Genomic DNA, 24230 nt, shown 5'->3' with positions numbered 1-24230 from the left:
TGGACATAAATTAGATTTTATTGTTTTATTTTATATTTCAATACTGTGACATGTCAAAACAAAAAAGGAAGATTTCATGATCATTTATGCGAAAGATATGTGTTTACAAGCATAACCATACCATGTGAATTACAAACATGACAGAGCATGGAAATTCCTTCTTTGGAAACCGCTTTAACCAATAAAATCAAGTATTTTTATCTCACTGATGAAATACATAAAACACAAAATATCAAATCTTAGTCATACAATAGTCAACTAGAGTGTTTCCAAGCAATAAGACTCGGTAGTCATGGAAACATGAAGCATACTACTGGTTCAATTAATTAAGTTTCCGAAATACAGAACAAGAACATTCAAAATGTGTAACATCAGAATATTATTCAAGAACTGCTTCCGTACAAACACATTCCTCTACAACTTGGGTCTTACTTCTGAACTTGTGCTGGAGTTTAACATTGTTTCTTTGTTGTTGGGCTCGTGATCTCTCCATTTTGGCAAACAGGTCTACAAGGGGACCCTTCTTTGCATCCCGGTTACCACCTTAATACAGAATATGTATTATTTATATAAAAAACGGCATTATATTTTATATAAGAAATACTACAGATAAAACACTAAACCAATATTTTGAACACCTCACATAAAAATACTTTAAATCTAAAAGCAATGATTAAATAAGTTAACTTCATGAGAGAATAACATGCTAAGGGTTTTAACTAAAGGGCAGGGTGCTGCAGATAAGGAGCAGGGTGTTAGGGTAAGAAGTGCACATAGTATCAGGCTGTGAATAGTTTAAATATTATGAATTTGACAGGTCCTACAATAAACGGCAGAGTGCAGCATCCTTCTAAATATCTTTAGCTAAAACCTTCATGCTTCAATTACATAGTTTGCCTTAAGGATAACAGAAGTAAGACAGAGGTGTTCAGAATGTAGTCAGGCAGTCCAAACAGTATCATTCAAAGATGAGTGCTGAAAGTTCATTTCATTTTTTGCTTAAAATATGAAAGTGATTATGACTGACAGTGATGAAGATCAAGATAAATTTGATGAATTTGTCTTGCATATCTTTTAAAAAAGCTGATCTTTTAAAAACAGAATCACCATATGGGAAATCAACGCTTATTCCACTTGACGAAGGGGCCTCATTCAAGAAATATTGTAGCCATTTTAGGAACATATGCCCATTGCCATTTTAAAATGTTTATACACGTCAATAAAATAAATGGGTTTTGAGTTGTGGCAAGATTAAAGATTTTACAAACCAACAGCATCAATGCTTCTCGCTGGCCTAGACTATTCTTCTATTTCTTCTTTGTAAAAAACACACAAGCTAGACTTTGTTAGATGATAAGGAACATGCTTTAAAAACACACTACCTTAACTTTGTTAGCTAATAAGGTACATGTACACTAGGATAGAAACAAATTCTGTATGTCTGATAAGTAGGAAGGGATTAACTACAAATAAATTTGTTATGTTCACCCTGCAAATAATTTCTGAAAGCAAATGAGTCCACTCAAAACCATCAACATGAGCTAAACCTCTAAAACTACTAAAGAAAATTAAAACAAGTTTAAGATCAACAGCCAAAACGAAAATGATCAGTCTTGTAAATGAAATAAAAAAATAAAAATTCTCATGCACAAGAAAGGAGGTAGCTAAATTTAAAAAAAATGCAGATTCGGGCAAGACTCAAAAAAGCAATATGTGTGTCTATATATGGGAAGATAAGAAGTTTAATTCGAGATATGATTGAATATAAAAACACAATACGTAGGTAGAGGTTCACCCATGATCAGGTTGAGATGGACCAAGTCCTTTGCAAGATCGAATGGTGCGTCCTTGGCCTTGCCGAGGATTTCCCCGTCAGCTTCCTCACCATCCAACTGCTCCCCAGCACACTGGCGACAAGCCCCGCACTCCGTGCACCCGGCCTCACCTGCACCGCAACCACATGGCCTGTGGGGATAGAGTGGTAACAAAATGTTACAGGGTATAGATATATAAATTGCCACCCCTGGCACACTGATGGCATACTCCACTTAAGAGCATTGCTGAAATGTTACAGTGTATATTTGGACTTGTTTCTACACATTAGAACTTCAATAGCTCAGTTTATGAATATATGACAAACAGTACATAATTAAAGGTGGGCATGTTTTCAGCATATCATTTACGAAGAAAATAATGTTTGAATCAACTGTCTACACAAACTGTAAACATACATTCCCGGGTTCCTGTCCTTGCGGCGTCCAGAGTTGACACAGCCGAGACCATAGCCAGTGCACTCCCCGCACACAAAACACACCATACACTGGTCCAACTTCCACTTGTGTTTACCTTTAAGCATAGAAGGGCATTATGTAAGGGGGCAGTCACATAGCTATACTTAGGATCTTTGTTCTTTGTTCATCACATGTTTGTTAATTTGGAACTTTGTTAAAAGTAAGATAGTTGCATTGACAAGTGTCAACAATTTTATATTTTTGTTTAAACAACAATCAATAACCATTTTTTTAGGTAAATTTACTACAAACACATCCTAACAAGGCAAATTTACAACAAACACATCCTAACAAGGCAAATATACTACAAACAAATACTAACAAAATTAATTATTATCTACCGGGTTCTTTTATAGAAAAAAATATTTCTACAAGACCAGACATACATGTACTTATTTATTTCACTTTGATTGTGAACACTAGAGTAAGTTTGTAGGGTCTATACCTTGAGCACACATGACAGACTCCAAATCCATCTCATAACCTTGCTCTCCCTTACCTTGAGCACACATGATAGACTCCATATCCACCTCCTAACCTTGCACTCCCATACCTTGAGCACACATGATAGACTCCATATCCACCTCCTAACCTTGCTCTCCCATACCTAGAGCACACATGATAGACTCCATATCCACCTCCTAACCTTGCTTTCCCCTACCTTGAGCACACATGATAGACTCCATATCCACCTCCTAACCTTGCTTTCCCTTACCTTGAGCACACATGATAGACTCCATATCCACCTCCTAACCTTGCTCTCCCATACCTTGAGAACACATGATAGACTCCATATCCACCTCTTTACCTTGCTCTCCCTTACCTTGAGCACACATGATAGACTCCATATCCACCTCTTAACCTTGCTTTCCCATACCTTGAGCACACATGATAGACTCCATATCCACCTCTTAACCTTGCTTTCCCCTACCTTGAGCACACATGATAGACTCCATATCCACCTCTTAACCTTGCTTTCCCCTACCTTGAGCACACATGATAGACTCCATATCCACCTCTTAACCTTGCTTTCCCCTACCTTGAGCACACATGATAGACTCCATATCCACCTCTTAACCTTGCTTTCCCCTATCTTGAGCACACATGATAGACTCCATATCCACCTCCTAACCTTGCTTTCCCATACCTTGAGCACACATGATAGACTCCATATCCACCTCCTAACCTTGCTTTCCCCTACCTTGAGCACACATGATAGACTCCATATCCACCTCTTAACCTTGCTTTCCCATACCTTGAGCACACATGAAAGACTCCATATCCACCTCTTAACCTTGCTTTCCCATACCTTGAGCACACATGATAGACTCCATATCCACCTCCTAACCTTGCTTTCCCATACCTTGAGCACACATGATAGACTCCATATCCACCTCTTAACCTTGCTTTCCCATACCTTGAGCACACATGATAGACTCCATATCCACCTCTTAACCTTGCTTTCCCTTACCTTGAGCACACATGATAGACTCCATATCCACCTCTTAACCTTGCTTTCCCATACCTTGAGCACACATGATAGACTCCATATCCACCTCTTAACCTTGCTTTCCCATACCTTGAGCACACATGATAGACTCCATATCCACCTCCTAACCTTGCTTTCCCCTACCTTGAGCACACATGATAGACTCCATATCCACCTCTTAACCTTGCTTTCCCATACCTTGAGCACACATGATAGACTCCATATCCACCTCTTAACCTTGCTTTCCCATACCTTGAGCACACATGATAGACTCCATATCCACCTCCTAACCTTGCTTTCCCATACCTTGAGCACACATGATAGACTCCATATCCACCTCTTAACCTTGCTTTCCCATACCTTGAGCACACATGATAGACTCCATATCCACCTCCTAACCTTGCTTTCCCATACCTTGAGCACACATGATAGACTCCATATCCACCTCCTAACCTTGCTCTCCCATACCTTGAGCACACATGATAGACTCCATATCCACCTCTTAACCTTGCTTTCCCTTACCTTGAGCACACATGATAGACTCCATATCCACCTCCTAACCTTGCTTTCCCCTACCTTGAGCACACATGATAGACTCCATATCCACCTCTTAACCTTGCTCTCCCATACCTTGATCACACATGATAGACTCCATATCCACCTCTTAACCTTGCTTTCCCATACCTTGAGCACACATGATAGACTCCATATCTACCTCCTAACCTTGCTTTCCCCTACCTTGAGCTCACATGATAGACTCCATATCCACCTCCTAACCTTGCTTTCCCATACCTTGAGCATAACCTTGCTTTCCCCTACCTTGAGCACACAGGATAGACTCCATATCCACCTCCTAACCTTGCTTTCCCATACCTTGAGCACACATGATAGACTCCATTTCCACCTCCAAACCTTGCTTTCCCCTAACAAGAGCACACATGATAGACTCCATATCCACCTCCTAACCTTGCTTTCCCATACCTTGAGCACACATGACAGACTCCATATCCACCTCTTTCCCATACCTGGAGCACACATGATAGACTCCATATCCATCTCCTAACCTTGCTTTCCCATACCTTGAGCACACATGATAGACTCCATATCCACCTCCTAGCCTAACTTTCCCATACCTTGAGCACACATGATAGACTCCATTTCCACCTCCTAACCTTGCTTTCCCATACCTTGAGCACACATGATAGACCCCATATCCACCTCCTAACCTTGCTTTCCCATACCTTGAGCACACATGATAAGACTCCATATCCACCTCCTAACCTTGCTTTCCCATACCTTGAGCACACATGATAGACTCCATATCCACCTCCTATCCTTGCTTTCCCATACCTTGAGCACACATGATAGACTCCATATCCACCTCCTATCCTTGATTTCCCATACCTTGAGCACACATGATAGACTCCATATCCACCTCCTATCCTTGCTTTCCCATACCTTGAGCACACATGATAGACTCCATATCCACCTCCTAACCTTGCTTTCCCCATACCTTGAGCACACATGATAGACTCCATATCTACCTCCTAACCTTGCTTTCCCCTACCTTGAGCTCACATGATAGACTCCATATCCACCTCCTAACCTTGCTTTCCCATACCTTGAGCACACACGATAGACTCCATATCCACCTCCTAACCTTGCTTTCCCCTACCTTGAGCACACATGATAGACTCCATATCCACCTCCTCTTCTTCCTCCGTCATGTTCACATTCTGGCTCCCCACTGAAATCAAGCAAACGAAACTAGAGCTATCCAGAAGAGATGAAGTTTCCTTAATGTCACCTGGACACGGGACTGCTTAAATGTTGAGTTTAGATTTAACAACACAAGCATGCATCTCATCATAATGACAGGCTGAACAAAATATAGACTGAACGAAATTAGACTACACTTAAAAGTATAAGTCCAAAACATTTTTAAGGATAGGTGAGAGTCACACAAATCCCTACAATATACCATGCTGACCAAAATTCATATGAAGTTCCATGAGTGAAGGTGCTATTCTTTTGGAGAAACATGCATCAAACAATGTTTCAGACACAACTTTCCAGACTGAATGACATTCCTATGAAGTTCAATATGTGCAGGTGCAATATTTTTCCAGCTACATGCGACCTAATATTGTTTAGACCTTTATTTCTAATTCAAGTGCCATAACTCTTGCTAGACGGATGGAAATGTCAGACAGATTGCAGGTGCACTAGTTCCCATGCCAAACAATTTTCATGCATGTGCAATACATTTGTAGCTACAGGCAACACAAGATATGTATTTAGTCAAGGGCCATAACTTTTATGAGACTAGTCACACAAATTGCAGGTGCACAAATTTCCATGCTGACAGACATTCCTATGAAGTTTAATAATTGAAGGTGCTCTACTTTGGGAGCTACATGCATCAGGATATTGTTTCAGGCCATTTTTAATCTTCAAGGGCTATTACTCTTGTCATTTGAGGTGAAATATCACACAAATTGCAAGTGCACTATTAATTAGGCTGACCAACATAAAGTTTCATGTGTGTATGTAAAATACCATAGGCACTATTTGCATAACAAGATTTTGTGTTGGGACAAGACTTGACTAGATGCAATAGATGCAACTCCTGTATGGCCCTCCTATAATACCTTTACCTTCTGCCTGTTCTTACAGCGATATTGTTGGGCAAAGAAAATACACAATTTTAACAGTTTAAATTTAAGCTCACCATGCATGTTGACATTCTGACTGCCCTCTGCAATGATACAAATTAAACATGCCTTTATACTTTTTTTATCTATCTTTTGAACACAAAATAGATGCGCAGAAATACTTAATACTACATTTATAGTTAAAAAATTCACCCAGCAAAGCACCATTTTAACCATAAGGAGCTCAAAAGATTGCTCTCCTTTGTTGGTTGCACACAAAAACTTTATCTCAAGGCAGAATTTTTTAAGTGATTAACACATTCACATCTAATTTCAAACACTGTCTCGTGCGTGAACCTGGTATTGTAAAATAAGAGGACATAAAATAATCATTGTAACCAGTAGTTAGAAGATGCCAATTACATAACAATTTGCCAACTTACTGTCCTTAGCAGCCGCAGGGTTGAAGTCACGCCCACACTGGCCTTTGTTATTGATGCCGAAGGTGTAGATGCGGCCCTTACTGGTGAGAGCAACTGCGTGTGCCTTTCCAAGGCAGATCTGGCTAACAACTTGTTCCTTCAGGTCTGTCACATGACCTTGAAATACAGAGCAAGTGTATTTACAATTTATAGACCAGTGAATGGATCTTATGTTATGTTATGTCTACTGGTAAGAATCCTATGGAATAAATGAGGCAGATCTGGCTCACAACCAGCTCCTTGAGGTCGATAACATGGCCGTTAAACATGGGGCAAAATACTTGCTACATGTATTATCTGTGCTTGTCATAATTACAAGTCTATTCTTGAACAACATGAATTCTAAAATCACAATTTTCTTATGAGAATCTTCAAAAGAAACTTGATGGATGGAACCGATTCTTTTTTTCTCTATGTAAGCATTCCTGTTTGCCTGATATTTGCGAGGCTCGAAGTATTTTGGCCGGATATCGAGTCAACAGGTTTCAACTATATATATATTTATATATAAACAAAATTGAGAAATATCAATTCTTACCACTTGATTGGTGACAGTGAGCAGTATCTTTGCCAAACATGTAGAGTCCCCCCTCTTTAGTGATGACAGCACTGCTGCCATTGTTACAAGCTGCATAGACAACATTGCGGGACTCCAGGCGAATCATCTTCTTCGGCTTCACAGCTTTAGGCTGCCTGCGAACTTTAGCTAAGTGAGAAAAATAAAACTGAGTTGAAAGATGATAAGTTCATACATTAATCAATATGTGGGCCAAAAAATTATTTACTGCCTATGACACAACTCAAGTACAAGCAAATAAACCATGAATTGTTCAATGGTATCCTTCAAAGATGTTAACTTTAACTTGTTAACCTTTTTAAATTGACTGCTACTTTTAAAGCCAGCGAAAAAAATATAGCCACATGCTTGTTACTCTTTTTATCTGATTGTACTCATATAAAACATGAAATGTAGGGATGGCAACGAGTAATAAAATTGGTACTCGAGTACTCGGACAATCTTTTGATCGAGTACTCGGGTACTCGATTACTCGGAAAAAATGAATTCATTTTTTGGAAAGACAATATCGTTTATACATGTATCGTTCATGACGTATATTGTGCGTTGGTCATATTAGTGGTCATTTTCATCTTTAAATTAGACTTTCATTATGTACTTTAATAGAAAATTAAATAAAAGGAAAACAAATGCTGTTTCATGCTTTTAATTTTGTCTTTTTCATTTCACTTTAATGATTTTATATAAGAATGCACTGCAAATTAGCTACAACAAAGCTGGAAAGTTAAACCGGGATTTTATTCGAGCGTCTAGATAGTCAAGATTTATAATGAACATCAATCAGAATTACAATGAACAAAAATTAATAGCATACATAAAAATAATGAACGAAATACTTCGTACTGTATTATTGCGTCCGTTGTTTGGTGAAAGGTCTCTAATTGGTAAACAATAGAATTGTGTAGGTGAAAGTTCCGCTATCAAAACTTCTCTAATTGACATCATTGCTAACTGGAAATAGGGGCCCTTTGTTGACAGTTTGCAACTCTCAACTTATTGATTAGGGTCAATTGTGTACACAGCGGGGATTAGAGGGACCTTAAATTGTCTTCTCGGCAACTAACCAGATCTGTTACTTCGTCTGTAAATCATGTATTTTGTGATTTTTATAGGTTTTTTTCCGAGTACTCGAGCAGTGATTTGGTACTCGAGTACTCGAACGTTCGCTCGAGTACTCGGGTACTCATTGCCATCCCTAACGAAATGTAAACTGAATATCACAAATAATAACAAATCATCATACAAATGCTTGTGTCTCCATCCTCCCCACGTCTTGGTGTCCCCGCAAAAAATACGCTACCATCCTCGGACACCAAGAGAGCATGTTGACCCTCGTGACCCACCGCAACCTGCACGATCTTTGGAGATTTTGTTACAGGAAGCTCCGCCCATTTGCCCGCTGCGGGACCGCCCTGTTTTATTCCCAGAGCAGTGGACTTGCCTGTGTACAGTACCTGCAATAGTAGATGACATTTCATTGCTGTAGTCATAGACATTGAAATCATTGTTATCTAGACTATATCAACACTTCAACACAACTGTTTACTAGACCTTTTATTAAGAATTTAAAGGTGGAAGTTTAAACTTCCTTGCTATCACTTTTGGAAGTTTTTTTTTAAAGTAGTACAAGTCTCTTCAACACAAAGAAATTCTCCATTGCAGTAAAATCTTGACAAAATGCATAATAATTTTCAGGTAAAACATGCCAACTCCACAGCAGTGTATTCAAACTTTTAATTTAAATTTAAAACTCATTGAAAATGTGACCTTTAATGCAACAATGACACCAGATTTTGATATCTTAAACTTCCAACTGTTCATCCAAGCTTTATACACAGTGCATCAAGTTTCTGTGCTTCCAAGCACTCAAGCTATTAAATAGCCCATTTTCAGGGAGTAATCTACTTCAAAATTAACTCAAGCCCTGGGCTACTCACTCCATTTCAAATGCTTTTAAGTTTCGGTCATAAATTCATTTTTTTATAGTAAAATTGTTATGAATATTCTAATCAGGATAGACCAGCAAATAGCAGCATTCTATTAAAAGGCAGAGCTTAAATAAAGAATAAGTATTATGATAGAATGTCAACTTATCTTTTCGGTGCATTGCGTTAACATATATGTACCTTATTTCCAGTGGTTTTGATTAAACTGAAGTCCTTGCCAGCACATATAAAGGATATATCTTCATCCATGCCTGTGCCTGAGAAAACACAAACAATATAAACCAGCTCAACACCAGGGAAGCAAAAATAAGAGTTCTGCGATTTGAATGCCAACACTTGTGTCATGTTTTTGAATCCAGCATAACTCAATAATTGTTAAAGCCAGGGTTATGGGCCTTGCTATGTATGTATGAATCATCTCTAGCAACATGTTTGTCAAGTTTAAATTGATTATCTTGCACAGTTTTTAAAGTATTCATGGCCAACTTGGCCATGATTACTTTAAAAACTGACCCAAGGTTCAAGTTTTGGCCCAAGGTTCAAGTTTTGTCAAAAAGGACAATAAGGCTATGACAATACCATTAATATTTTTCTTAGATAACAAATATGGTAAACAATTATAATAAATTTCCTCTATCATTAATCTTTTATATCACAAGTGTCCACACATGTGCCTTCTAGATAAAAATTAGTATATATTCATCTCTTTTAATAATCTTGGACCTGACCGTGAGAGGCCCAGTCTTTCATGTTACAAGCATAGTCACTTTTACATTAAGAACAGTGTACAAACTCTTTGTATAGACTTTTATACATACTGATAGTTTTCCTCTCGCTGACCCCAACTTCAGAGTTGTCAAGCCCAAAGGCATCCACACACTTCCTGGTCAGTTTCAGGGGAAGCTCACTGACCACCTCCATCGGAGACTTGTGTGGGTCAAACATACGCACCACAAAACTGTCCTGTAAAACAAGAACATCACATGTTTATAAATGGTTGTAGACATGTGTAAAAATATTTTATTCAATTTCTTTAGCCCTCAGCCCACATTTTACAAACAAAGGATCCCCTTTTTTTATCCTGGGCAATAAAGCTTGTGTTAACTTTTTCAAATTGTGTTTAGAAAATGTTTTTCATAATTTCATTTCCTCCTTATGTACAAGAAAGGTTGAGTAAATTTGGTTGAGTAAACTTCAGAAGGAATTAACCCACGGTCCACTTACATCTTTTGCCGCAGTGATCTGTCCAACGTGTTCACCATCACAGAACATAGCACAGGGAGCTACACCATGGCCTGAAACAAAACAACATAGATCTTATAAATAAAACACTCACTATGTAATACATAGATGATAATTGTTTGTTTTAATGTAAAGTCCTAATTTATTTTTCTGAAAGAGCACCAAAAACCATATTTCTTTTAAATAAATAAAAACAAATATATTAATAATATTTACTTTCACAAGGTGAAATTTATGGCGATGTTAATCTGAAAATAACATCTTCTGATGAACCACACATAATGTTTAATTTGTAAAAATTAACACAGGCTAAATTGCCCAGGATAAAAAATCAGAGAAAGCCCCATAAGTCACCAAAAAGCATATGATGCCACTTAATTGTCACATACATCAGTAGTAAATGAACATGTTTCAATATCACATGTAATTATTGTGAGTATTCCAACTCAGGCATCAACACCTAAATATTGTGCACTTCCAATATATATCATAATTATTGTGCCAAAACAAATTTGAATATAATATAAAGTACCGTAAATGACTGGGTATTAGACGCACTTTTTTCCCTCAGATTCCGATGCAAAAAAGTGCCTGCGTATAATACCCAGTAACAATTTGTTGAACTTTTTTTCTGAGGTCGATTTCAGGCCGAGAGTTTGTTTACATTTATGTAGAAAGTGATGTTACTCGCGTCATATTGATCGATTATATACGGGTTAAAACGGCAGTTGAAGATCGGTATAAGGTATATCGTAAGAGGTTTATAATTTTAACAAAAATATTTTTCGATTAAATAAGTTATTCAATATTATTTTTAATAATAAATTGAATTGAACAATAATTAAACTTGCATATAAGAAAGCAAAGTTGGGCACTGTCAAAATATTTTTTGTCAGTTGTATGATAAGGTGTGAAAAACTCGCATTGCCTTTTGTTGTTTAACATACCAATACTACAAATTGATGTGATAATGGTCTTGTTTTTTCACACATTTACGCGAACTTTATTCTTTTCTGTAGGTGTTGACATTTTGAGAACAAACCCGCACAACATAAGGTTTACAGTATGCATAACTTAACTTCATTCTCGACAGGTTATCGTTTACGATATACTGTCAAAAAGAAATCTTACATATTTTCATAAAGGCACCTTTCAGTGCTATCCAGAAACAAATGGTCACAATCAGTTCTTTTAAGTGGCTTTCCTACGAATTAAAATGAAACACATTTTGCATTATTATTGTATGGTTTTAAAGATAACCATCGCCATTTTCACGAAAAAAATATTTTTCGTCACTGTCACCAAACATTGTGGCCGAAATTGACAGACGTTTTTGACATATTTTCTATGCGTCTTTTAACCAAAAACATAGATTAAAAGGTTTTTTCTCCAACTTTTCACAGAATTTTTTCCCTGCGTCTTATACCCTCTATCGTCTTATAACCAGTCATTTACGGTACCTGCAATAAAAGTAAGACTCAGTTAAACCATCGAGAACACTTACCATCCATCTCACACATGCGTTCCACATCCAGAGTGTCCGTGTTGATGGTGCACAGCTGGGACGAGTTGTCAATACGACACAGGAGAATATCCTGCAAGAAATTTAATGGATTAACTTTTATCAAACAAGTTATAGTTGAGGCATAAACAGGTATAATTAACCGAAAATCCCTGTACATATGGGAGTTCGCAAACTGTGACAGGTCCTTTATTCTCACTGCAAATTTTTTTTAATATAAATATATAGATACTTACTTGTTATTATTACACTGCATTATATCATCAGAACTGCGCGGCAGACCGTCGTTTCAGAACATGAACAGCTTCAAGAAATGACACCACTAACTTATTTGTATGGGCTTGACAATTTGAAGTTTTTTCTATTGATGTAATGACTTATGGAAGTGGCTGTGTTTTTTCTACAATGAGTTTTAGCACACTTACCCCGGCATAGGCTAGCCACACTGTTGACTTTGCTGGCAACATTTCTCTGTAGCAGTAAATATGACCCTGAAACATTAACCATGGCACACTTGTTAAACAGTTTTCTTAGCTTTACAGACATTTTGTGAATGAAGCTTTCAAATGGGGTAATTTAATTGCTATCACCACATTGTTCACAAATGTACCATAATTCAGTACAGAGGATCAGTCCTATCATTTTATCATATATTATTCTACCTTAAAATAAATAGAGCCATTGAAATTAACATAAAGCACAGATAAGCACACTCAAAAAATCCAAATAATAAGAAAGAAAAAGTATAAAAATCATAAAAATATATAAACTGATCAGGAACGTTTTGAAAGCAGAAAAATAGGAAAAAATGGTGATTTTTCCAATTTCTGACTAAGCTCCAAATTGACCGCCAATGTTTATGTTTATGATAAATATCAAGTTTTGTATAGTAAAATTAAAACTTATAAAAAGGTCCTGGTTTTCTTTTATTTCATTGAATATGTTTAACTGAGAAGCATGTGATTGTTCTAAATATATATCAATAATAAAAATCTGCAGTGTGCTTCCTTGTTTTTTCTATATTAAGAGGGGTTGGCACCTAAGTGAAGCACTGATTCCATACACTTATAAGATAGTAGCATACACACCTTCAAAGATCCCCCATATCCTGATCCAATCCTGAACAGCCCTTGTTTGTTGTGAATGTAGAGGAATCTGCCATCACTTGTCACCGCTGCTATGCCCTGGCTCTCTGGTGAGCTAACTGAATGGAATGAACGAATAAGTTATAAGATTGAGAATACATAAAACATCAGGGCACTAAGTAACTGAGCAACTATGGCTATAAACAATATCAGGTATGGTATTGCCCTTAAAACATTACAACTGAAGTCTTAAAATAGTCTTGCAAAATCAGACCAAAATGCAACCCACAATCAAATTGTTTGATACCAGATTTACAATTTAGCCTTTAAATCTATTCAGCTGGCTTGGAATTTCAAGCCAAAATAACAAGATAAATACCTAAATCTTTATGACTGATCAGATCTGATTCCAAAACTAAGGTAGACCGAACTCACCAGGTGGGATATCCTCCATTTTGAAGGAGAAGAGAAGAGCCTTGTCCTTGACCCCGTGTGTGAACCAGTCTGGTAGCTGGGTGCGGCCCTGTAGGACAGCCTGGACGCTCTTCTGGAGGGATGTCAAGATACCGGGTACCTGGAACATATTATTCATTATTATTAACAGAACAGAGCACAAAGCCTAAAGAAGCTAACTCTAATAAAAAAATATGTGATTAATATTCTTTTACAATGGACACCAGTACTGATATCTTCCTAGGAAATAAACTCCCGTGAGATTCTATATTAAGCTCATCAGACAAAAAGACACAAAAGATAAAAGATTGAGATAAAGTGTGTTTCTCAAAGAATACATGAAAATGGTTTGGGGGTCAAATTTATTTTCTTTTTTTCAAAACATAAACTTAGAAATGTTATTTCTTTAACAGGAAAAAAAGAATAAGTATCAGCATTGAAAATGGGGCAAAATTTCGACCCCTGATTGGTCAGAAAAAGCACCTTGATGTGCTGAGAGGCCATGGAGCCTGTGCTCATGAGGAGTGCAGACACTGCAGTCAACAGTTTTCCTGTGTCCCCAAGAGCAATCACGAGACTCAGCAGGGCTGAGCACGCCAGGGAGGTCAGGGACTGGCCCTCATGTACAAAGTCTGGACCAGAGTTGGTGGCTATCTCCATCAGCAGTTGGAAAAGACCATCTGTAAATAATGACAAAGACTTATAAAACAATACATTAATCACTAGACATCACAGGATGTAAACAAATTAAAACAATAAATGATAACGGACCATATTCAGTTAACATCTAAGATAATATATTAAAGGAGTAAAATCTGACAATTAATTCAATTGTCCATAACATTAAATAAAATCACAGAGGCCAGTCTCAGGACAATGATTTGTTTTAGCATAATATGGCCCAACAACTAGACTAGTTCACTAATGTTCTCTTAAAAAACATCATAGACGCTAGTGATGAAACGATTATCGAGTACAATCGATAAATTGTCCCTGACAAGTCTATGTCGGCAACAATCGATAGTGGTTGTCCAAAATCGATGTCGCTAATGTTCCTTCTGGTAACTACATATTTATTTTTTGTTTTGTGTTTTCGTAAAAGTCGAGTAAATGTCAATTTTTCTTTAAAGTAAATTGTCTTTGAGTCCATTTTAACAAGGGATGTCACTCTTACACAATTGCTGTGAATGTAAACACTTTTGTTTAAAAACGTACAAACTCTCTCAAAATTACAAATTGTTTTAATTGTTTATATATTTCATAAAATACCGGGGATCCTGGCTCGATGCATTCTGTTCTTGAAACCTTTTTTAGTATCATTTGTAATAAACTAATTTACTTTTTTGTGAAAGTTTCATGAAATTAACATATTCTCATGAAACATTCAATATAACAGGTTATTGGGAATGATAAGCTGGTTCACAAATATTTTATATGCTTTTACATGGATAAAATGCTTAGATAACTTGCTTGATGCGGTGTGCATCATTTTGCAATTGATGTGCAATTATTAAGTATGTGTTGTGTTGCTATGTTTTTTCGTTAAGTTAATAAACAGAAAAATGTTAGGGAAATTTACTAACTGTTGCAAAAAGCATGACTATAGCATCATACGTACTGATTCCAGGTTAAACCATTTAAATTGCTGATATTATGAACTTTCGATTATTGTTCGATAGTAAATTGAAATGCTTGGTCCGCTTCGACTCGATTATCGATAGCAAATGGAGTCCGATTTTCAAACACTAATAGACGCAGCTTTGTGACTACTTCAAAGCCTGCAACCTTTATAGCAATGCAAGCATCTTTTTGCAACTACTGCCCTTACCGACAACGTTGGCAGGCTCGTATTTCATGCTTTCTGGCTGCTGGCCCTGGAGCATGTCCAGTAGAGCCCTCATGGCCTTCACACACAGCTCCGGGTAGTTCTCCCGGGTCTCACGTACCAGCTCAAACACACCACACAGGCCGAGACCCACAATCTGCAGGAGGAGAAATTACCGTGAGTGGTAAAGTTAATTACATGTGAAAGGTTATAAAAAACATTTCACAATACATTATCAATATGTTTTATTGCTATTATTACAGCTTCTGTCTTCAAACATTGGCATATCATATCTTGATTTCAGTTAAGTTTATATTCTATGATAATGGGTCCAATTTATATTAATTTCTTTTAGCTGGATCTCGATGAAAGCCGATAGCTTATAGAATCACTCTCGAGTCTGTTTCCTTAGTAGAAACCACTACTGTGTCTATTTTAAGAGGCCGTGAGAAAATACCCCTGGTGGGGATCAAACCCACAACCAATTCAATAGGAGGCAGACATCTATACCATTAGACACTCTCACCCTTTTTAAAGAGTAAATGGGTTTGACACTGCTACATTTACACCAGTATGTCCATGTATGATACAAAGTGTTAATGATTTAAGGGTGTCTTAAAAAGCTAAGTTTACTAAGGATATCTATCTGTATTTCACTAATACTTCACAGAATGGCCAAGGTATAAAATTGTAATTATATAATAATGTTGAGAATGAAATTATTTCATGATTTACCAATGTTCTGATTATACATGTATGTTATTTGTTTTATGGGAAAGTTTTTGTAAACAGCTAGACACAGACACCAAATCTAAATGTATCACATTATCGCAACTGTTTTCTTGTAATCAGACAATCTTAAAAGTCACAATAGTTCCCCATCCAGTTTCGTCTAAAACATCGTACCTTAGGAATCCTGATTCCTGCATCTTTACTCTTGTCTTCCCCTTCTTCTTCTGTCTCAGAGTCAGACAGGCTGAGTGTTGTCTTCTGGTACACCTTTGTTGCCTCTTTCATGCATTTCTCAAGCAATGCCTGTCTCACCAAGGCGTACACATTGAATGTCGATGGATTCGCATGGAGTTCTAGATTTGTAATTGGAGTCTCTGGAAGTTCTTCTGGGCTTTGATCTCGCTGAAATTAAATAAAAACACACATACTGATAGCAATCTGAGCCTTAATGGCATAAATAATACATTATTAAGATTTTTCAGATCTATACTCTCGATTTGTTTCAGTCGGTCATGAGAGTTGAAAGCTTTAATATTTATTTAAGGCCTTATGTAGAACAACTTAAAATCCACCAGCAAGTTCTGGTTATTTGAAATGACTGGCCAATGGGTTTTTTCCACTCTTTTGAATGAAATTGGGAATTCCAATTTTGCCTCGGAATAAACCAAAATTCTTTGAAGATGGTCATAAAAGATAAAAGTATGAGTTAATCTTTGTTTCTTTTATGAAAACAGTTTGAGGGTCCATCTATTTGATAAAATAAGTCAAATATATAAAAAAACAAGAGATGTTTGTCAAACATTATGCCCCCCCTGAGCGCCATGTTGTCAGGATTATATGGACAATTGAATGAAATATGCATGGACCGAAATGACAGCTGATTTGTTGCTGTTTTAAGATTATGACCATTAAAGTGTGAGGATAAAGTGTGTTATGACCGTCATGACCTTTGACTCTATGAACTCAAAATCCAGAGTCATCAACTGGTCACCAGAAACCTAAATGTCAAGTTTGAGGGCCATGGGTGCAGGCATTGTCAAGTTATCACAAGACAAGTTTTTTTCGTTCCAGGTCACTGTGACCTTGACCTTTGACCCGATGACCCCTTAAATCATAAGGGGTCATCTACAAGTCAGATGCAACTCCAAGTCAAGTTTTAAGGCCATGGGTTCAGGCATTGGTGAGTTATCACTCGGACAACCTTTTACCATTCAAGATCACTGTGACCTTGACCTTTGGCTCTATGAATCCTAAAATCAATAAGGGTGATCTACTGGTCAGGCTTAACACCCATGTCAAGTTTAATGATCATATGTTCAGGCATTGTTGAGATATCAGTGGGGGAAGATTTGTTAACTTTTTTGCGTTAAAAGGTTACTATGACATTGACCTCCAAAGTCGATAGGGTCATTTACTGGGCAGGCCCAACCTTCATGTCAAGTTTGATGACCATAGGTCCAAGAATTGTCGAGTTTGCTTTCAAGGTCACTGTGACCTTGACCTTTGACCCCTAAAATCAATAAGGGTCATCTACTGGTCAGGCCCAACCTCCATGTCAAGTTTGAGGGCCATGGGTGCAGGCATTGTTGAGTTATCACTTGGACAACCTTTTATCATTCAAGGTCACTGTTACCTTGACCTTTGGCCCAATGACCCCTAAAATTAATAGGGACAATCTTCTGGCCAGGCTCAACCTCCAAATCAAGTTTGAGGGCCATGGGTGCAGCCATTTTCAAGTTATCACTCGGATAACCTTTTACCATTCTAGGTCACTGTGACCTTGACCTTTGGCCCAATGACCCCTTTAATCAATAAGGACCATCTTCTGGCCAGGCCCAACCTCCAAGTCAAGTTTGAGGGCCATGGGTGCAGGCATTGTCGAGTTATCACTCGGACAACCTTTTACCATTCCAGGTCACTGTGACCTTGACCTTTGCTCAGATGACCCCCAAAAACCATAGGGGTCATCTCCTGGTCAGGCCAATTCTCCACGTCAAGTTTGAGGGCCATGGGTGCAGGCATTGTTGAGTTATCAATTGGACAACCTTTTACCATTCAAGGTCACTGTGACCTTGACCTTTGGCCCAATGACCCCCAAAAACAATAGGGGTCATCTACTGGTCAGGCCCAACCTCCAAGTCAAGTTTGAGGGCCATGGGTGCAGGCATTGTTGAGTTATCACTCGAACAACCTTTTACCATTCAAGGTCACTGTGACCTTGACCTTTGGTCCAATGACCCCCAAAAACAATAGGGGTCATCTACTGGTCAGGCCCAACCTCCAAGTCAAGTTTGAGGGCCATGGGTGCAGGCATTGTTGAGTTATCACTCGAACAACCTTTTACCATTCAAGGTCACTGTGACCTTGACCTTTGACCCATTGAGCCCAAAAAACAATAGGGGTCATCTACTGGTCAGGCCCAACCTCCATGTCAAGTTTGAGGACCATGGGTGCAGGCATTGTCATGTTATCACTCGGACAACCTTTTACCATTCAAGGTCACTGTGATCTTGACCTTTGGCCTGATGACCCCCAAAAACAATAGGGGTCATCTACTGGTCAGGCCCAACCTCCATGTCAAGTTTGAGGGCCATGAGTGCAGGCATTGTTGAGTTATCACTCGGACAAGCTTTAAAATTATTTTACCATTAAAGGTCACTGTGACCTTGACCTTTGACCCGATGACCCCCAAAATCAATAGGGGTCATCTACTGGTCAGGCCCAACCTTCAAGTGAAGTTTGATGACCATACGTCCAGGAATTGTTGAGTTATCACTCGGACAAGCTTTGGTCTACCGACGGACCGACCGACCGACCGACATACCGACATGCCTGTGCAAAGCAATATACCCCTCTTCTTCGAAGGGGGGCATAATAATTGAGAACTGTATTTTCAATGTTGGGAAAAAAGTATTTATTTGATGTTTGGTAATCATAAATGGATGTGAACTTTTGACCCAAAATTGTATCTTACCTTCGATTTTTTGTCTTTTCCTTTGTGTTTAGCCTTTTTTGCCTTTTTCTCAGTCTTTTTCCTGCAAACAAAATAAAATATGGAAGCAACTTTACAACTTGCCCACCACAATGTATATATGGCTTTAACATAGCATTTAACCTGACACTTATTGAAATGAGGGTTGTTTCCATGCTGACAGAGTGATGATTGACCATCTAAACGATCCATAGCCAGAACATTTAAAGCCTTTTAAATTTCCAAAAATGGTATCTAGAACAAAATCTATTTGGTGTAAAAGAACTGTTTTCATCTATGAACCTTCACCCTAGAAAAAATTGTTTTTTGTATACATGGCATAATGTGCATCAGTGGGTTCTTTTCTCTAACCTTTTTCATTTTTTTAATAAAGCCAATGCCCTTATAATAGTTATAATTATGAAAAGAGCTACAAGTAAAAAATGTAAATTAACCATGTAGTGAGCGAAATAAACCTTTTACTCTGGTAGCCAATGGGGCTACCAACTAAGAGATTTCTGTAGCCTGAGCTGGATTTCTGTGGCCACATTAAGACAATTTTTGAATATCTTTGACTATCTTTGTGACTAGTATATATGATCGATGAAAGAGTAGGAATAACAAGAGCTGTCACAAGGACTGCATGCTCAACTATTCCCCCGCTTTTAAGTTTCAGGATTGTCAAGTTTTAGTATGGAACACTGTAAAATTACATCAAATGCAAAACATTTACCAGAACTTCTAAGTCAACTTATAAATAATAAAGTGGCAAAAGTTTGCATGATATGCATGATACAGTATCAATACTTGATTGTTTAAAGTTTCAATGCAATACATCAAGTAGTCGCTGAGATATTGACTGATACTTGCTTTAATACATGCAAAACCTTAACCAGAAAATCTATATCAAATAATAAAGGAGCAAAATACATTTTATATGCAAAATGAGTTTTCTAACTTAATTAATTAAAGAGGTTTTGACAGTTGGGATAAAATTTTAAAAATTCAATGCATTACAAGAGGTATTTTGCTGAGATATTGACTTGAATGGGCTAAAACATGCAAAATCTTAACCAGAATTTCTACGTTGAATGATATTTAAGAGCATTGTACATGTATGTAAAAGAGTTATCTAACTTGTTTAAAGTAGGATGGATGGTTGAGTACTTGTGTATAAAGCCTAAATGCAATACATTCATTTATTGCTGAGATATTAACCTATTTGCTGAGATATTGACCTATTTGCTGAAATATTGACCTATTTGCTGAGATATTGACCTATTTTCTGAGATATTGACCTATTTGCTGAAATATTGACCTATTTGCTGAGATATTGACCTATTTGCTAAGATATTGACCTATTTGCTGAGATATTGACCTATTTGCTGAGATATTGACCTATTTGCTGAGATATTGACCTATTTGCTGAGATATTGACCTATTTGCTGAGATATTGACTTGAAGGTGCTGATATGTCTAACCTTAACTAAGGTGTGACACCAACGTCCACAAAATGTATTTATCAATGTTTAATTATATATATATATTACATACATCAAAATAAAATGCAACTATTCAGTCATGATAAGATCAAACATTGTCAACAAGGCAAATACAGCTACATTCTTGTGATAAACTAACTTCATGAATGCAAAACATGTGGATCTGAAAAATAAATTAAAATGGCAGTGGAAAACAATAACACTAATTTACAGTAGCCATCATAATCGAATGAATTTCGAATTTGAACAAAATTAATTTTACTAGCATAAATTCTTAGCAGAGTTTTGCAGAGGAATGCCGCCTTTATAATTCTTCAACCGACAGATCACCTTCCAAAACCTATTGCATTTTTAACTTGTAGATTACCACAAACTGTTGTTGCTAAACATTTAAATGTCAACAGTCATCTTTATCTCGCCTTGTTCAAAGATACAATGTTAACAGCTCCATTTCTGACCATCCACTATTGGATGCAATGCGCGCAGCGAGAGCATGTCAAGATGTTTATATCTGTCAATGGCATCTCCACCATGGCTTCTTGACTTGGTCGCCAGTACAAGGGGTCTTCCATTTAACTTTCCCGCAGTGGCAAAACATTCCCAGGATTACGAGATACATTGTCAGAGGCCGGTAAAAGTACCTGTTTTTAACGCTCAATATCAATGCACCAGACTACAATGGATTTAATCTGTCTAACGGCTGACATATAAGGATATACTATAGGCATAAGGAACATGATGCCAACAACTGTATAAAGGAACACGAATGTTACAGAAGTGGCAGTGTGATGGATGTTGGGGCTATCAACCCTGACTAAGTCAGTGCTACTAATTTGCGATAAAATTTAAACGCTAACCGGTGTATCTCCCAGATTCTTACACCCATTGTTTTGGTCATGTTCCAAGCATGTAAAGGGTTGATGTTTCAACAGGATAATGCGCCCTCTCATAAGGCAGGAGTTACTAGCATGCATGGAATTCACCTTTTAGCTTGGCTGTTATTGTCTCCTGCTCCTTACCCTATAGAGCACAATCATGTGGGATGAGTTACTAACAGTTTAAGAAAAAATGCATAAAACATCAATTTTTGAACTTAAATATAGAATCTGCGATCATTTTTTTTGTCAGCAGTATATATAACTGGTTTCCATGCATTTTCGCAAAATTTGGCTTGTTCCAAGACAAAAAATAACAAAGATGTGAAAATGTTCAATCTGTGAGTGCAGCTTTAAAATGCCAATCAACATGTACATTCTCCCTTTCTGGTTTAACAGAGTCACTTAAATGTTATTTTTATTGAAATTATTTTTGTGGTGATTGAGAAAAATTAAAGTCAACATTGCGCTAGAAATGTGTCTGATAGTTGTACCCTACAAAGGGCAGAAAAGCCTGTGAACATCAAGCAGTATCTTGTCAATTTGATTCTTATAATTTATTATGTACATGCATGGATATCATCAACATCACAGAAGTTCAACAAATATTATGATCAGTTGCGGCATAAGAAATGAAGAATTATTTTACGACGGAAAATGGCAAAAGGCATACATTAAATTATTTTATATATGCCTTTCACCAATTTCCATCGTAAAATAAGTCACTGTTCTAAATATAGTAAAATCCAAAATCCAAAGTTAACTGCTATGCCTTTAAAAATGATATTCTAAAGTAGATCGGAAACCGAAGATTGCCAACTGAATCACAAAAGTTACCAAGAATAATCATGATTATGGTCATTGCAAGGTTTTGCAGATGTTCTAAACATGGAGTAAGCCTTGTTTAGAATAGTTGTAAAATGGAGACAGATGAAAACATATACACTTTTGAAAGGACAAGAAAATGGATACGATTGGAGTTTTATTCTCAGTCAATTCTAATAGTCCAAATATTTGAACGTGGACAGATTTTTTAACAATCTTTAATCTGCAAATTCTTCAGGGATTAGAAGAATCCTGTATTGAACATATATTATTTTAGCAGGGGTCAACACTTACCTTTTTTCCAAGGGATCCCGAAGGGACACCACACTTGAAATCAAGTGCCCATTCCTAAATCAGGAGTCCCTTACAGTTTTTATAAAAAAATTCTTCATTTAGCCTGTTCAGTATTAAATTCAACATACAAAAGTAGCATCGTTAAACCATAAAATTTGTAATTCCAGCATACACCATATTAAACCGTCTCCGTGGCCTAGTGGTTAAGCTTCCGCCTACGGAGAGGGTGGTCGTGGGTTCGATCCCTTGTCGCGTCTTACCAAAAGACGTTAAAAGTTGTTACAAGTAGCTCCCTTGCCTTTCGCTTGGCATTCAAAGGTGGTGCTTGGAAAAAGTGGTGTACTCACTCTCAGTACTGGTTTAACCCAGGAAAGTTGTACCCTGTGTATCGGTACTTTACACAGAGCATGTAAAAGAACCAACGGGTCTCTTCGAAAAAGAGCTAGGGTATAGCACCCAGACTTCCTTGTATCCCACCACTGTCTCTTCAGCAAAAACAAAGGACCAACATCAACAAGGAATGACTAGTTTGTAGCACAATGTTACAGTGTAACAACTCTAAGGTCACTTCATTAATTCATCAAAGTTGGCGATTTCTTTGGGCAGTTCAGACACATTAGCAAGATAATTGCGCAAATTGTACCAATAACAAATCTCTGTCATCTCTGACCCTGTTGATAATTTAAAAAACAAAATTGAAACGTAACTCTGCGCAGCATGATTCTGAAATACTAAACTGAAGAGTTAATTGGGCACCTTCGATACTGTGCACTGTGAGATGACCATGTCATTTGTAGATTCATGACGTAACTATAGTTAAAAATGAAGTTAGCCCTATTTTAGCTTTGGTGTGTGCAACTTATAATTTATATCATCTTTGCATGCACTACCAAGAAATGTAGGTAATAAATTAGTGAAAGGCTAAATATACTTATTCATATTTAGCTTTTATCAGCCAGAAATTTAAGTGTCCTGACAGAATACCAGACTTTGAAGTTCAGGTATCCCTTCTGAAAAATTGGTGTCCTTGGGATCCTGATATCTTATGGCATAAATGCCAAACATTGAATGATTGATTTGAGACTATCAAGTCCACCCATTTGGCATACTTTGTTGGATTAAGAGCAGGTTTTACAACATTTATGTATCGATTGTTTTTAAAAACAACACCCTTGGCCATTATTTTAAGCAGCTAAACGAAATATTTAAGAGAACTTACTTTGGAACCACTGGGTCCTCGGACACTTGAAACAGTTCATGAAATTTTTGACCCAATTTGTTTCCGTGTAAAAATAATTCCAACTCACTACGAGTGGCTGGTAGCACTGAAGTCGATGCCATTTTAATAACGCATTTCAAGGGAAAAGAGATATAAATTAATCATCCATATCGTATGTAAACATTCTCTTTTATAACAATTTTTCACTAGTATCTACAACTTTCGATTTGTTTGCAGACATTTTGC

The 24230-nt window shown here is 37.3% G+C and overlaps 1 protein-coding gene across 6 annotated transcripts in view; it reads right to left on the bottom strand.

The window, feature by feature from the left end:
• Positions 1–24230, bottom strand: part of LOC128227140 (E3 ubiquitin-protein ligase MYCBP2-like) — a 76682-nt gene extending 52452 nt beyond the window's left edge. For 5 of the 6 annotated variants that reach the window (XM_052937380.1, XM_052937384.1, XM_052937381.1 and 2 more), the window contains exons 1-20: positions 23985–24230; positions 19273–19333; positions 16473–16700; positions 15570–15723; positions 14225–14421; positions 13724–13862; positions 13292–13407; positions 12629–12694; positions 12186–12276; positions 10664–10734; positions 10258–10402; positions 9620–9696; positions 8737–8947; positions 7455–7622; positions 6878–7033; positions 6512–6538; positions 5456–5527; positions 2232–2346; positions 1796–1965; positions 433–543 (exon numbers count right to left, since the gene is read on the bottom strand). In XM_052937380.1, the coding sequence (XP_052793340.1) occupies positions 433–543; positions 1796–1965; positions 2232–2346; positions 5456–5527; positions 6512–6538; positions 6878–7033; positions 7455–7622; positions 8737–8947; positions 9620–9696; positions 10258–10402; positions 10664–10734; positions 12186–12276; positions 12629–12694; positions 13292–13407; positions 13724–13862; positions 14225–14421; positions 15570–15723; positions 16473–16700; positions 19273–19333; positions 23985–24106 (2497 nt within the window). In that variant the 5' untranslated portion in view covers positions 24107–24230. Of the gene's footprint in view, positions 1–432; positions 544–1795; positions 1966–2231; positions 2347–2790; positions 2820–5455; positions 5528–6511; positions 6539–6877; positions 7034–7454; positions 7623–8736; positions 8948–9619; positions 9697–10257; positions 10403–10663; positions 10735–12185; positions 12277–12628; positions 12695–13291; positions 13408–13723; positions 13863–14224; positions 14422–15569; positions 15724–16472; positions 16701–19272; positions 19334–23984 lie in introns of those variants that run through there. The other variant, XM_052937385.1, reaches the window with a different exon arrangement.

The sequence above is a fragment of the Mya arenaria genome, chromosome 3 (assembly GCF_026914265.1).
Source record: "Mya arenaria isolate MELC-2E11 chromosome 3, ASM2691426v1".
NCBI lineage: Eukaryota > Metazoa > Mollusca > Bivalvia > Myida > Myidae > Mya > Mya arenaria.
The sequence above is the reverse complement of the archived record's forward strand: the minus strand, read 5'-3'. Positions and strand labels throughout refer to the sequence as shown.